Source organism: Coptis chinensis, chromosome 4, assembly GCF_015680905.1.
Source record: "Coptis chinensis isolate HL-2020 chromosome 4, ASM1568090v1, whole genome shotgun sequence".
NCBI classification, from domain to species: Eukaryota; Viridiplantae; Streptophyta; class Magnoliopsida; order Ranunculales; family Ranunculaceae; genus Coptis; species Coptis chinensis.
Window position 1 is genome coordinate 21,061,893 of NC_141459.1, and position 14,242 is coordinate 21,076,134.

General features: G+C 39.3%; 2 protein-coding genes across 2 annotated transcripts; both read left to right on the forward strand.

The window, feature by feature from the left end:
• The first annotated feature begins 3,394 nt into the window (after positions 1-3,394).
• On the forward strand, positions 3,395-4,456 carry LOC147502545 (uncharacterized). Its single transcript, XM_086604555.1, has one exon. The coding sequence runs from the start codon at positions 3,395-3,397 to the stop codon at positions 4,454-4,456; it is 1,062 nt and encodes a 353-aa protein (XP_086460681.1).
• Positions 4,457-7,906: 3,450 nt separating this feature from the next.
• On the forward strand, positions 7,907-11,804 carry LOC147502546 (F-box protein CPR1-like). The gene is made up of 3 exons (XM_086607322.1): positions 7,907-9,555; positions 11,440-11,485; positions 11,591-11,804. Exons 1-2 carry the CDS (start codon positions 8,891-8,893, stop codon positions 11,444-11,446), a joined length of 672 nt encoding a protein of 223 aa, XP_086463448.1. The 5' UTR covers positions 7,907-8,890; the 3' UTR covers positions 11,447-11,485; positions 11,591-11,804.
• Positions 11,805-14,242: the final 2,438 nt, after the last annotated feature.

The following is a 14,242-nucleotide window of genomic DNA, read 5'->3' on the forward strand; positions in this document are numbered from 1 at the left end:
AGTCGACAGTAGCACACTAGCACCACATCAAAAGTAGAGAAAAACCTCCAAACAAACAAACAAATTCACTTTAAAACATTGTTTGAACTTAATTTGATTTTTTTTGTTCAGAGGATATTCATAAGCTTCTCTTGAGTTTCACATAAGTTGGTTAGAAATCCCCTAAACCAATATTTCGTATAATATTTCACCCCGCTTTTGTTCTCGGAACTCCCCTTATTAAACCATCATTTCAATTATTATACCATTTAACTTTCTCGCATAATTTCCTTCCTAGGCAATCATGGTGAAAGAGCTTAATTCAAAATTTGTGCAAAGAGCCGAATTGCAACAAGATGAAATACTATTATATGTGATTTCACTTTGTCTATCACACACATATATTTGTTCACACATATATATTTGTCCAGTTACATATCTATCATTATATTGATTGTTTGTTATTTACGAGTACAACTATATCAACATATTAACGGGTGTATCTTAGGTCGCGACTTCATTACCACAAACTGGAGAAATGAAAGAGAGGGAAAGGAGTCGTTAATTCACACGATCAATTCCACAAAGACGACATCCCTGCATTCGCCTCCCAATCCGATATATGTGCCTCCCCATCGAAGATATGCTACGCCCCCCAATTTAGTATATGTGCCTCCTAATCGAAGATCTACTCCTTCTCCATCTGATGTGCCTCATAATCGAAGATATACTCCTTCTCCATCGGTTGTGCCTCATAATCGAAGATCTACTCCTTCTCCATATGTTGTGCCTCATAATCGAAGATCTACTCCTTCTCCATCGGTTGTGCCTCATAATCAAAGATCTAATCAGCTCTAATAGACTATCCGTTGTGCCTCCTAATCGAAAATTCTATCTGCAGCTCCCAATAGGCTATCTCCGTTGTGCCTCCTAATCGAAGATCCACTGCAGCTTCTCACTAGGCTATATGTTATGCCTCCTAATCGAAGTTTTATTACGGTTCCCAATATGTTATCTCATTGTGCCTCCCAACCAAAGATCTATTGCACCTCATAATCGGAGATCACTTTGCCTAACGCCTTCAAGAGAAAGGGAAATGCAAGTGCCTCTAAATCACGATCAAATTACTATAGCACAACAAAATCGGGAGGAGAGAAAAAAAGATGTTATGTCCGATTACATTGCAGATTCCTTTAAGAAGACGAGGTCAACGTCTCGGTTGGGTCATCTTCATCAATGTATGATATCTCTTCGAGAGAAAGCCACCTCCAAACAAAAGATGTAACAATGCAAAGTTGTGAGAATAACACTATGTAAGTTAAAGCTTAAATTCTCACTCTTATGTTAGGTTTCAACATATCGTAAAACGTGATATATCATAGGTCTATTTTTGCGATTGATCATGATATGACTAGATTTGACGAAAGTGAAGAAGAAATTCTTAATTCTCATAGAGGTCATGCGCGCTTCGGTTCAAATCGCCGTCACTTTTTGGGAAAGATGGATGTTCTTTGTCCATTTTGTTCGCCCCTTCATTGGAAAGATGAACAATTATCTCGAAATCAAGAAACCGACCTTTATTTGGAACTTGCTGTTTAAAAGAAAAGTTAAGCTTACCGCTTCTTTTCTCACTTTGCCTCCGGCACTTAAATCTTTATTCAAGGATCTAATAAACGTGCAAGATTATTCCGTGAGCAGATTCGGCAATACAATGTGTGTAATGCCTTTACCATCTTGGTTGCAAATTTAACGATCGTGTGTTACATGGGCGGGTCCAACCTCATTCATCGTCCATGGGGAGTCAAGCGGCACCAAATCGGTTCATTGTTGCCTCGATCCGGGGATGGAACCTAAGTTTTCGCAACTTTATATTTATGATCCTCTAGCGCTTTAGATCACCGCCACAATCGCAAACCGAATTTGTCAAAGGGAAGTGTTGAAAACTATACAAGAAACTCTTCTGCAGACCACCAAGTTTTGTGATATCTATAAGCAAGCATTTGAGGTTTTAACGAAAATGCTTCCGAGAATAACAATGTTCCGTCCATCTACACTATGATCCGCGTTCGGATGAGCGAAGGTACAATCTTCCGACAACCGATGAGATCGCAGTGATATTGCTGGAGATGGGAGTAAGGTTGATGCCATCGCGTGATATTGTACTTCGGCTTGAGAGAGGGCATGAGTTGGAACGGATAAGCCGAATGTCATCCCGCCTATTTGCCTTTGCATTATGTTTTTCTGTTTCCTTATGGGGATTTGGGTTGGTCACCGATTTAAAGTTGTGGGGCGCCAAGAGAAATGCTCCAAGCAATGCAAGACTCACCCAATTATTGTATTATGCCTACCGCTTGTTTGAACGACCCGCGAGTACTCATCCATCTTGTCAGGTGTAAATTGTTGCATGAATTTTTGGTTGATGCTTGGGCTGCATATGAACGTAACCGTCTGCGATATATTAGACTAAATCAAGACACCATCCGCTTCGGATGTGTACAAGTGCTTGACGATGTTGCACTTGAGGGATTAAGTCCCCGATCAAATTGGCCAACGGTTCATTTTGCCTTCCTCGCATGTTGGAAGTCCAAGGCACATGTACGAGATTTTTCAAGATTCAATGGCTATCACCCGGCACTATAAGCACCCAGATATTTTTCTTTTCTTACGGTGACTGCAAACCCTAATTGGCAGGAAATTAAAGATGCGCTCAAGGAACACCAAACTTCAACACTTCGGCCTGAAATAGTTGCACGGGTATTCGAAATGAAACGAAAAGCAATTATGAAAGAAATCTTGAAGAATGATATCTTCGGTCGGGTGGTTGCATATGTTTATACCATTGAATTTCTTCCACACATGCATTGCCTTTTATTTCTCGCGCATGATGATAAGATTTGAAACAGTGAGCAAGTGGATAAATTTGTATGTGTTTGAATTCCTGCAGACATTTTCCCACCCCCGCATTGTTTGAAACAGGTGAAGAAGTGCATGGTTCATGGCCCTTGTGGTGATCGAGATCCGAGTGCTTCATGTATGGAAAATGGTCGATGCACCAAAGGCTATCCAAAAGAGTTTGTGGAGGAAACAATTATGGATAAAAAAGGGTACTCCATTTACCGGGCGTGATTAATCGGCAAAAATATTTTTTGTGAAGAGGAAGAATAAAATGGTTAAAGTTGATAATGGAGATGTTGTTCCCTATAATGCATATCTGTCTGAAATGTTTGACTGCCATATCAATGTTGAAGTTTGTGCATCGTGTCAAGCTGTTAAATATATTAACAAGTACATCTACAAAGGCTATGACAAAGCAACAACATGGTGGCAAAGAAGAACAAATGATGAGATTCAGCAATATATCGATGCAAGGTACATTGGACCAACAGAAGCTGCATGACATCTATTTCAGAATCCAATGCATAAAGAGTTTCCAAGTGTCCAACGATTGGCGCTTCATTTGGAAGGTATGCATAGGGTTGTTTTCAATAGCAAAGATCCTATGGATGCAATTCTTGCCCGAGCCAGAGACCAAACTTCAACACTGACAGCTTTCTTTAAACGTTGTGATGAAGATCCAGATGCACGAGCATATACCTATCAAGAATTTCCACGACACTATGTTTTTCACAAAGACTCTCAAGAGTGGACTCCTAGGACTCAGGGACCTTCCATTGGTAGGATGTATTTTGCAAGCCCTAATGCCGGGGAGAGGTTTTATCTACGCTTTGCTACTTCTTTTGTAAAAGGGCCTACCTCCTTTGCATATCTTTATAAAGTTGGTGATACCGTGTACAACACATACAAAGAAGCATGTATTGCCCGTGGGCTGTTGGAAGCTGATGATGAGTGGATACAATGCCTAGAAGAGGCGGCGATAATGAAAACTGGATATCAACTGCGGAGGTTGTTTTGTGTAATTCTTTTAGAGTGTCATCCGTTACGACCAGATCTACTTTGGAGCAAATTTGCATCGAGTATATGTGATGATCTTGGACACTGGCTTCGAACAAAACATGGCATCCCAGATCCAACTGATGAGCAAATAACAGATTACGGCTTATATTTGGTGGAACAAATCCTTTTAGAATCTGGGAAGACATTGGAAGATTTCCCGCCCATGCCAAAGCAAAAGGAGGATTGGAGCAAAATTGTTGGCAATAGGCTCATTTGGGAGCAACGCCAACTTCAGCATGAAGGCATAGGAGAAGAGGCTGCAATTGATGTGAGTCATCTTAATGACGAACAACTTCATGCTTACAATCTTTGTGGATCGATTCAAGATATGGTGACAAGGGCAAACTTTTTCTTTTTGAATGGAGCAAATTGGTACAGAAAAACTTTTTGTATAATACAATTGCAAAGGCCTGCCGCAGCATGGGCCTTATTGTTATCATGGTGGCATCATCAGGAATTGCATCTTTGTTATTGTCTGGTGGACGCAATGCTCATTCTACATTTAAAATTCCAATTGATGTGATGGATACCACTTTTTGTGGTTTTGCTAAACATTCCGACCTTGCTGACCTATTTAAAGAAACAAAACTAATTGTTTGGGACGAGGTGCCCATGCAACATAGATATCTTGTGTTGAGGTCCGTAGATAGAACACTTCAAGATATTTCGGAAACAAGAAAATATTTGGTGGTATCACTACGCTCTTGGTGGTGATTTTCGACAAACACTACCGTTATACCGTTAGGCCGAGAGAGCAATTTGTTGGTGCATCACTACGGGCTCTTTCCTTTGGAGTTATTTAGAAGTTTTGCACTTGGTACGTAAACATGCGGCTTGAAATGGCGGAGTCCGAGAATGTCGAATTCGCCGATTTTTGTTGGAGGTGTGTTATTAATGCCTTCTAATTATAATGGTTTTTCTCTATTAGTTCCATATATAAACGAACTATTTTAGAAACTAATGAATTCATTTTTGCTTTGATTCATTTAGATTGGTTCAATCCCAAAGAATGCGCATAAATTGCGAATGGAATCCGCAAGTGTACCAATATCCAAGAACTCATATTCTCCTCAGATATATCCCCATTGGATGTTATGGACACACCGCCTCCAACTTTCTTAACCGATCGCATCTATTCTTGCTGCCCGTAATGATGATGTGAGTGCAATTAATGAGGTTGCACCGAATTTGTTCCCCAGTGTGAAGCCGAGTATTTGGCTGCGATAAAATTATCGAAGATGATATTGATAATCCAAGTGGGGCTCACTATCCCACCGAAGTTTCTCAACTCCCTCGACCCTTCTAGCTTACCACCTTTCAATCTCAAGTTAAAACCGATGCCCTATAATGTTGCTTTCGGGGAACATAGCACCTAAAGATGGCCTTTGCAATGGGACACGACTTATGGTGCTTCAATGTGCAAGTAAAGTCCTTCAAGCCAAAATTTTGACCGGAGAGAAAGCCGGAAATCCGTACTCATCCCAAGAATATCTCCGCTCCCTCAAATTCAGAGTTGCCTTTCAAACTATCAAGGCACAATTCCCCTGCTCGACTAGCTTATGCCATGACAATTAATAAGTCGCAAGGTCACCCGTGAAATATGTTGGCATTGATTTGAGGACACCGGTTTCAGTCATGGGCAACTCTATGTGGCCATGTCCGGATGTACTTCTTCAAAAGAATATCCGTTTTTCTTCCACCTAATGCAAGAAATTGTACCACAAATGTCGATTATACCCGGAAGTTCTTCTCTAAGAACATCGATACCAATGAGAAAAGGTGAGTGAGAAATTAAAGAATGTTACTTTTATTGGTTTAGAAATTAAAAATATGTTGTATCCATATATATGCTATGTAAGTTTTATGATAGGTTTTTTTATGATAGTGAGGATTCTTAAAAATAAGAATAGAGATTATTTTATTTTGAGAACCATCTCTTTTGTAAACAATATGCTAAATGTATCAAGTCTAAAAATCATGTGTATGTGGTTTGTTTGCGGTACAAAGTTAAATTGTCATAATTTTTCAAATGACATGATTGTAGTCTTTGCTCCATGGCGATTTATCCATATGGTAGCAGAATTGTGTGAACAAGATGCATAGAGGGGAGAATGAGAGAAATGAGGAACTTCGATCATTGGCGGGAGTATTTATTTTATTTTATTTTTCCCTTTCGTTACTATAATTAGTCATAGGTGAAAAATTATGCAAAGTCTTCTTTAATATTTAATGAGTTGTCTTTTAGTTTTAGAAGTAATTTGTGTTATGTATAAATATGAAGTTATATATTTTGGTATGGTTGATCTATGAGAATTGTATTGTTTGATTTTCGTGTTATGATGGCGATTTAGGTTTTGAAATGTTGAAAATACAAAGGAAACTCTGCTTTGGATTTTTTTATTTTTTTTTTAAAAAAAAAATGACGATGCTCTTAATTGAAGACTCTCTCCCTTTATTTTCATCATTCTCATTTTGATATGTATTGAATTAATGAATGTATAAGGGTATGTGTAATGAGTTGGTTTGTGAGAAATGAAATGCATAGAATTGCAATAATTAAACTCACTTGAATATGTGTATGAAATGATTATGAAGTATAAAACTGTTGGAAATGGTTATATCATCGATCTAATGCTACCATAGAGATGGTCTCTCTTAGGGTGTTGTTCAAAAGTAATGTGTCTAGAGTGCCGACTGGCACGGGCATTCACTAGTTCTAGATAGCGAGTAGTTCGAGTTTGAGTTCGAGTAGCTCGCGAGTTACTCGAGTCGAGTTCGAGCTTGAGTAGCTCGCGAGCTACTCGTTTTATAAGCCCATACGTAGTATATAATTTATAATTTATACGACATTTTATACTTTATACCCAACTATAATTTACAATTTATACTAGTTTTAATGTTTTATATACATTTTTTCGAGTTTGAGCTCGAAGTTCGAAGTTCAAACGAGCATAATCTGAACTTCGAAGTTCGAACCCGAAACTCGAGCTCGAGAAGTGTAAAACGAAGTCGAGCCGAAGTCGAGCTCGAGCTATTAGTATAACTAGGCGAAGTCGAGCTTGAGCTTCAATATTAAGCTCGAATCTGGCGAAGTTCGAAGTCGAAGCTTACATGTCGCGAAGTCGAGCTCGAGTATAGCAAAACTCGACTCAGGTAGCTCGATGACCAGCCCTACCAACAAGAGTCGACAGTAGCACACTAGCACCACATCAAAAGTAGAGAAAAACCTCCAAACAAACAAACAAATTCACTTTAAAACTTCCGACGGGATGTTTTATCCATAGTTCGGGATTTCGGAATTCTTGGAATTCCGATAAATCCAAAAACCGAAATCCAGTAAATTTCGATCCTATTATATTCAGAATTTCAAATTCTTTCGGAATTTCAATTATTTCGACACTATATTTGGAATTCCGTTTTTTTGGAAAATCAAAATTCCGAGCGGAATTCCGAAATTTCATTCGGAATCACGAACTATGGTTTTATCTGAATGTAAATTAATAAAAAATAAAATAAAAACACACACACAAATCGGAAAAACAGTCCGCACTGAATGAAACACCAATAAAAAAGTTAGGTCCGACAACTATCTTAGTGGTAAGTGTTATTCTCATCGAGTGAGTGGAGCGAACGATCTTGGCAGAAGGAGGGGGGGTTGCGGACAAAAACCAAATTGGTTGGTTTCTGTCTGTCTGTCTTCAATTTCTCTCTCATTTTTTCTTCGCCCCCAATACCCTTTCTCCTTCACCCATCTCTCTCTCCACAGCATCACCCAACTCTCTCTCCCCCTGCAGCTCCGCTCAGTCCCCCACTGCCACGCAGTATACTAGTTGTAATCAAGTGAACAGAGGCGAACGATCTGGGCTGAAAGAAGAGTTATGTGGACAAAAACTAAGGGGGTGTTTGTTTTTCCCACTTACAAGTGCTTGCTACTCTTTATAAGTGCTTGCTAATTATAAGTTGGCTGGTTTCTATCTGTCTATTATCACTTATCTCTCTCTCCCTCTCCCGCCTTCCTTTTATCTTTCTCTCCCTCTCAACCAGACTCTAACTCTCTCTCTCTCTCCACCCTACAAATCCATCTCTCTCTCTTCTCCACCCTCCGCTCCCGCTCACGCCCCACTGCTTACCAGTTATCTAGTTTAGTGAAAAATTATCCTCATTGTCGCCCCTAGAGCCACTAATGCGTTGATCGCTAAAACCCTCTCGAAAGTAAAAAACCCCCCATACTGAAACCTCAAGCAAAAATGGGTGATCGAGAGCGAGACAGAGATAGAAGGAGAGGCCGAACTAGAAGATCCCGTACACCCGAGCGCAACCGTTCACGCCACACCCGTTCTCCTGACCGTAAATTCAAGAAATCATCAAAATATCGCTCACGTTCCCGTTCCATCGATCACCATTCCCGTCGTCGTCGTTCCCCACTACCTAGAAAACATCGAGATGAGAAGGAGCAGCAGAATAAGAAAGAAGTATTTTCCAAGCTCCCCGTCGACATTGTCTTCGACATCTTCGCCAGGCTGCCTCTCAATACCATCTCTGAATGCAAATGGGTTTCCAAAGCTTGGTATGATTTAGTCCTCCACCCTCGTTTTGCTGATATTTACTTTGCCAGGAGTAGAACTAGTCTTCCCTGTGTAGTCTTTTTCAGCCGGTACCTACCCTCCTACTTGATTGATCCTATAAGTTTGGGTAATTATGAGACATCGGCTACGGCTCACAATCTCAAACTTAAGGGGTTCAAGGAAAACTTTAGGATTAAATGTGGTTGGGTCTGTTTTGAAGTAGTGGGTACTGTCAATGGTTTGATTTGTTACTGCCCTGAAAGCTGCGATTACGAACCTGTACCCTATTATATTTGTAATCCCATCACAAGAGATTACTTAATGCCACCAACATCTCTTAAGAAAGATATTGTACCTATTGGATCTGGGTTTGGTTTCGATTAAGCTAAATAATGAGTACAAGCTACTTGAATATTGAGGAACTCTTCGAAGATGGGAACGAGGTTGAAGTTTTTACGCTGGGTTCGGATAGCTGGAGAGAGATAACGATCAATGTTCCATACATTTATTACTTGAGCCGAAAATTCTGTGTGCTTGTGAATGGATGCCTTCATTGGGTAGGGGTAGCTAATTTAAAGACTACAAAAAATGTAGAATGCACAACTATCCTTTCTTTTAATGTGGCTACAGAGGATTTCGATCTGATCAAGCTGCCTCCTCTTAGAACCAAAGGAGACTGGGGAACGATGGAGACTGAGCTGATGGTGTTAGGGGAACGTCTTTGTGTTATGGAGAATTCCCCTTGGGGTGAGAAGGAGATATGGATGATGAAAGATTATGGAGTTCATAGCTCTTGGGCTAAAGAATATGTTTTTGAACGGAAGTTTTTCTATCGTGGTTTTCATTCGGGTCATCCACTGGTGATAGAACTAAAGAACAGTGAGCTCTTGTTGCTTAATGAAGATGGACATCTTGGTTATTTTGACCCAAAAAAGAAGATTTTTACCGCCATCAACGTTTGTGATCGCAAAAATGAACCAGCAAAGCCGGAAAAGATGTTTCCAATATTTCTGAATGGGAGCCTCTTTTCTCCCAAGACTGTTGGTTATACACAGAGGTAACAAGATCTATTTATGTGATTGTTTGATCATGGTTTTCAGATTGTCACGTTGTTATTGTCATATATGTTCGCTGATTATATAACCTTTTTTTATTTAAGGATGCTTTTCCCCTAGTTACCTTGTGCTCTTGTTCTGCGGTCTTTCTTTTGTCATGTTTCATGGTTATCGTGGAAACAATATGTTCATGATGCTAAATTTGGAAATTAATCTAAGCTGTGACTGATTCAGGCATGTTCTTTGTTGTATACTTATTTTTCCTAGCAGGTCTCCTTAACTTACATTTGACTGTACTCTTTTAAGTTTTTATACATATGCTTCTTCAAATCTGAAACAGAGAGTGATTATATGACTTAGGAATACAAAATTGATATAAATGAAGAATGAAACATAAGCAAAATATGTATCTTGGGGATTGAAGAGGAGGTGTAGAGCAAACAAGCAGGTGGAAAGAGTTTTAGAAGTCTGTTGCAGAGTATATGGTTATGCAAAATCGCTCTACCCCTTGTTAAACTAAAGTTCACCTTCACACCTTGCCTGCCTGCTTTAAGCCTTTACTCATAGTTTTAGAACTAAATGTGGCTGGGTATGTTTTGATGTAGTGGGTACTGCTAATGATTTGATTTGTTTCTCCCCTGAAAATCATGATTATGAACCGCACCTTATTATAGCTGCAATCCCATCACAAGAGATTACTTAATCCCCCTACATCTTTAAACTATAAATCTTAGTCAAAATTATTTTAGAGGTTCGATAGTGAATTATTAGATTCCCTTGTTCTTAATTTTCTATGAGCTTCTTAGAGGTCTCAAATGTGCAAAGTCGAACTCCTATATTTTGAAGCTGTAGTGACATCGATATTTCTCAAACCGCACTGGAACTGTGGAAGAACCATCGAAGCATATAACAAGCTTACAACTTTACAAGGTTGAAGAAGTTCTAGTCACTAACCCTTAGGTTTGCTAATCATATACCATCGAATTATTGTTTATGTATCCCAAAAGCAGTGTTCAATATGTGGTAGGTAAAACCTTAGTAGTTGATTGTGAGTCCTACAAAACTGACCAAATAGATCAAAGGAACGTATGTGCCTGTTGCTTGATGACAGGCTTGTTACTTGGAAAGACTTGGTTATCAACTAGGACATGGTTGTACTTTCTATCATGCGTCGCAACCAAGATGAAAATTGTTTGGTCTTGCTTTATTTTTAGAGTAGGATGGGATAGTGGGGAGTCTTCCTTGTTTAACAGCACACCAAAAAGAGAGGATGACGACCTTTCTTGAAATGAGTTTAAAAGTGAAAACTATTTTTTTACCCAACTTGATTAGATTCTCTATTCTATCGGGAGTGATGTAGCTAATCTTCATCTTTGTCTCTAGTGCTCGGGATCGAACCCCTGCCTATGGTGCCTTCCCCTCCACTCTAGATGGCAATCGAAAACTTTAGAACTTCAAAAATTATTTACTTCTCCAAGCATTTCCTACTGAAGTGTTTTTCTCAGGGTATGAGGGCTTAACCTCCTTGAAGGAACTTAATATTTTCTTTGCTAGTTGACGTGACGTCCTTTAGGGCGCAGAAAGCTGGCATGGAATTTCCAAAAGAGGCCTTACTTCATATATGTACTGAAATTTGATTAATATGAAAGTTAAAAAACATTTTATTTTATTTTTTTTAATAAAGAATTGAAATTCCTTGTTGGTCAGTGATACACATTTACCCTGAACATATTCCATCTTTTCATCTCCATTTGTCACTTTTGTGATAGTATTTGAGTATTTCCATCCATTGAGCTTACATACTATCAACCCAAGTGTATTTCTCTCATCCGTTTGACCTCAATTAACTTGAGTTATAACTGACACATATTTTTGTTCATCTTCAGGAAGTGACCACGAGGGGGTCTAGCATTTTGCCTCCTTTGCTAACCAGTTAAGCTGTTCATCTTCATCTTACTTGACAATTGGAGTAATTTTGTTTGTGAATTCTGAATGTTTCCTTCTGTTTTCTTGCTGTTGTGGTTTTTCTCTAAGCAGTAATGTCATATGCATATAGAAGATTTACGAGAGGATGCTGAAAACGTAGGGATTGCAACATGGAAATCTGGTCTGGTAGTATGTGTCTGTCAATTACTACCCCTGTTAAAGACAGATTGCTTTTATCATTTGGACTTGTCTCTTTCGTTTGTGTTGTGTTGTGTTGAACAGTTTGACTGTATGTTGATTAATGAAGGTGCTAACTGAACCATTATCCACTGCTTGATAGTGAATTATTAGATTCCATTGTTCTTAATGTTCTATGAGCTTCATAGAGATCACAAATGTACAACTCGAACTCCTATATTCTGAAACCGTAGTGACTTCGATATTTCTCAAACCACACTGGAACAGTGGAAGAACCAACGAAGCATATAGCAAGCTTACAACTTTACAAGGTTGAAGAAGTTCTAGTCACTAACCTTTAGGTTTGCAAATCATATCCCATCGAAATATTTGTTTATATATCCCAAAAGCAGTGTTCAATATGTGGTAGGTAAAGCCTTAGTAGTTGATTGTGAGTCCTACAAAACTAACCAAATAGATCGAAGGAAGGTATTTGCCTGTTGCTTGTCGTCCTGGTTTTGGATTGTTGCCAACTAGGACATGGTTGTACTAGCTGGCGTCACATCCAAGATGTCAAGGTCTGGTCTTGCATTATCCTAGAGTAGGATAGGAATATAGGATGGTGGGGAGTCTTCCATGTTTAACAGCACACCGGTAAGAGAGGAAGACGACCTTTCTTGAAATGAGTTCAAAACTTTGAAACAATTTACCGTTTCAAAAAATAATGAAAACTTTTTGTTTACCCAATCAAAATCTTTAGAAAATTTAAAACTATATACTTCTCCGAGCATTTCCTACTCAAGTGTGTTTTTAGGGTACTCTTTGAAGGGGTAGAATATTTTTTTTGCTAGGTGACGTGACAGCCTTTAGGGCGCAGAACGCTGGCATGGAAATTTTCAAAATTGGCCATACTTCATACATGTACTGAACTTCGATCAATATGAAAGTAAAGATACATTTAATTTAAAGGTAAAGGATCTTTTTCTTCCAGATAGAATAGTTGAGGCCATCTCAAGCTTGCGTCTCAGACCAGGTGAAAGGGAAGATACAGTATGTCGGTTGGGAACAAAGGCTGGCAAATTGTCAATGAAGTTAGCGTATCACTTGCTTACAAAAGACGACTGGAACACTCAGACATCAAATGTCAGTACAAAGATAGTATCACTTGCTTACAAAAGACGACTGGAACACTCAGACATCAAATGTCAGTACAAGTAAAGAAGATTTGGAAGCTTGAGGTTACAGCTCAATGCCTCAATGTCAACAATTTATCTGAAAGCTTTTATGTCGGAGGGTTACCCACAGCTCCAGGTGAACTACTTCGTGCATTTCTTTTTACATTGTGCACTTGTGCCAGTGTCCCAGTGTCCTTGTCGATGCTTCAATAATTAGAGACCCTAGCTGACACCTATAGTGGTCTTCTACCTGCAGCTATGGACATCCAATCAAGAGTGGACTTCAATACAATTAGGAGTTCAATTTGCAGTGGCTTCGCCATTCAGTTGGGTAAATATTTTTGCTGAAGGTGGATGTTATGTCTCGAATAATCTTGACATTGTTGTATGTCTACAAAAAGAATAGTGCTACACGGACCTACTTTTTAGGCCTACTATTTTGATAACGTTGGTTTGCATTGCAATAAACATACACGTATCTCTATGTAAATCAATGATTAAGACTTTTGACACATTAGTAGGTCTAAAGAGTAGGTCAAATAAGTGGGTCGGTCTAGCATTAGTGCCACAAAGTGTTGTGCATCGCTAAAATTTCAGGCCTCTACTTAGGAAATCCATTAAACGAAGTTGGGATGAGATCTACCAAAAACTGATATAGCAAGCTGAGGAATCTACTCTATACCTAAGACCGTATATAAAATAAAGGATTCAAATTTAGTGAGATCTTAAAAAAGACACCTCACCCAAAAAAAAGGCACCTCACAGAACCTTTATAATCCATGCGCTTAAAAAATGACATGTGTGGTGGTCATATTCGTGACCTGAGAGGTTAGTGGTGGCAAGTGGGCTGGATGCGGTATAGTAAAGAGGATACATGCTACAGGGGATCAAATCCGCGAAATCCTAACTGCTAGGGAACCTACGCGATACGTGGAGAGCGAGAGCGGAATCCTAACTGCTAGGAAACTGACACGATACGTGGAGAGCAAGGGAACACTGGATGAAAGGGAGATCAACGAACCACAAGGGAGGGGAGGTTAGAAAGAGAAAGGAAGTTATAAAGGAGGGAGGGGGGAAAAAGAGAGAAGAGGAGAAGAAAAAACCGAGAGATGGAAAAGAGAGAAGAGAAAAGAGAGAAAGAAAATCAAGATAGGTGATCTTAGAGGTTGTAATATTTGATAATACATTTGGCGCCGTCTGTGGGGATTGAGAGAAAATGGCCACCGTGACGAAAAGAGGAGTAGGAAGACCTAAAAAAGTAGCAGTTCGAGAGGCGGTAGAGGAACTAGAGAGCGCTGAGATGGAAGGGATAGGGGAAGAAGAGATATCAGATGTGGCGGCAGACGCCACCAGACTTCTCCAAGACGAGATAGTTAAGCTAAGAAATGAGAATGACGAGCTGAGAAAAGAG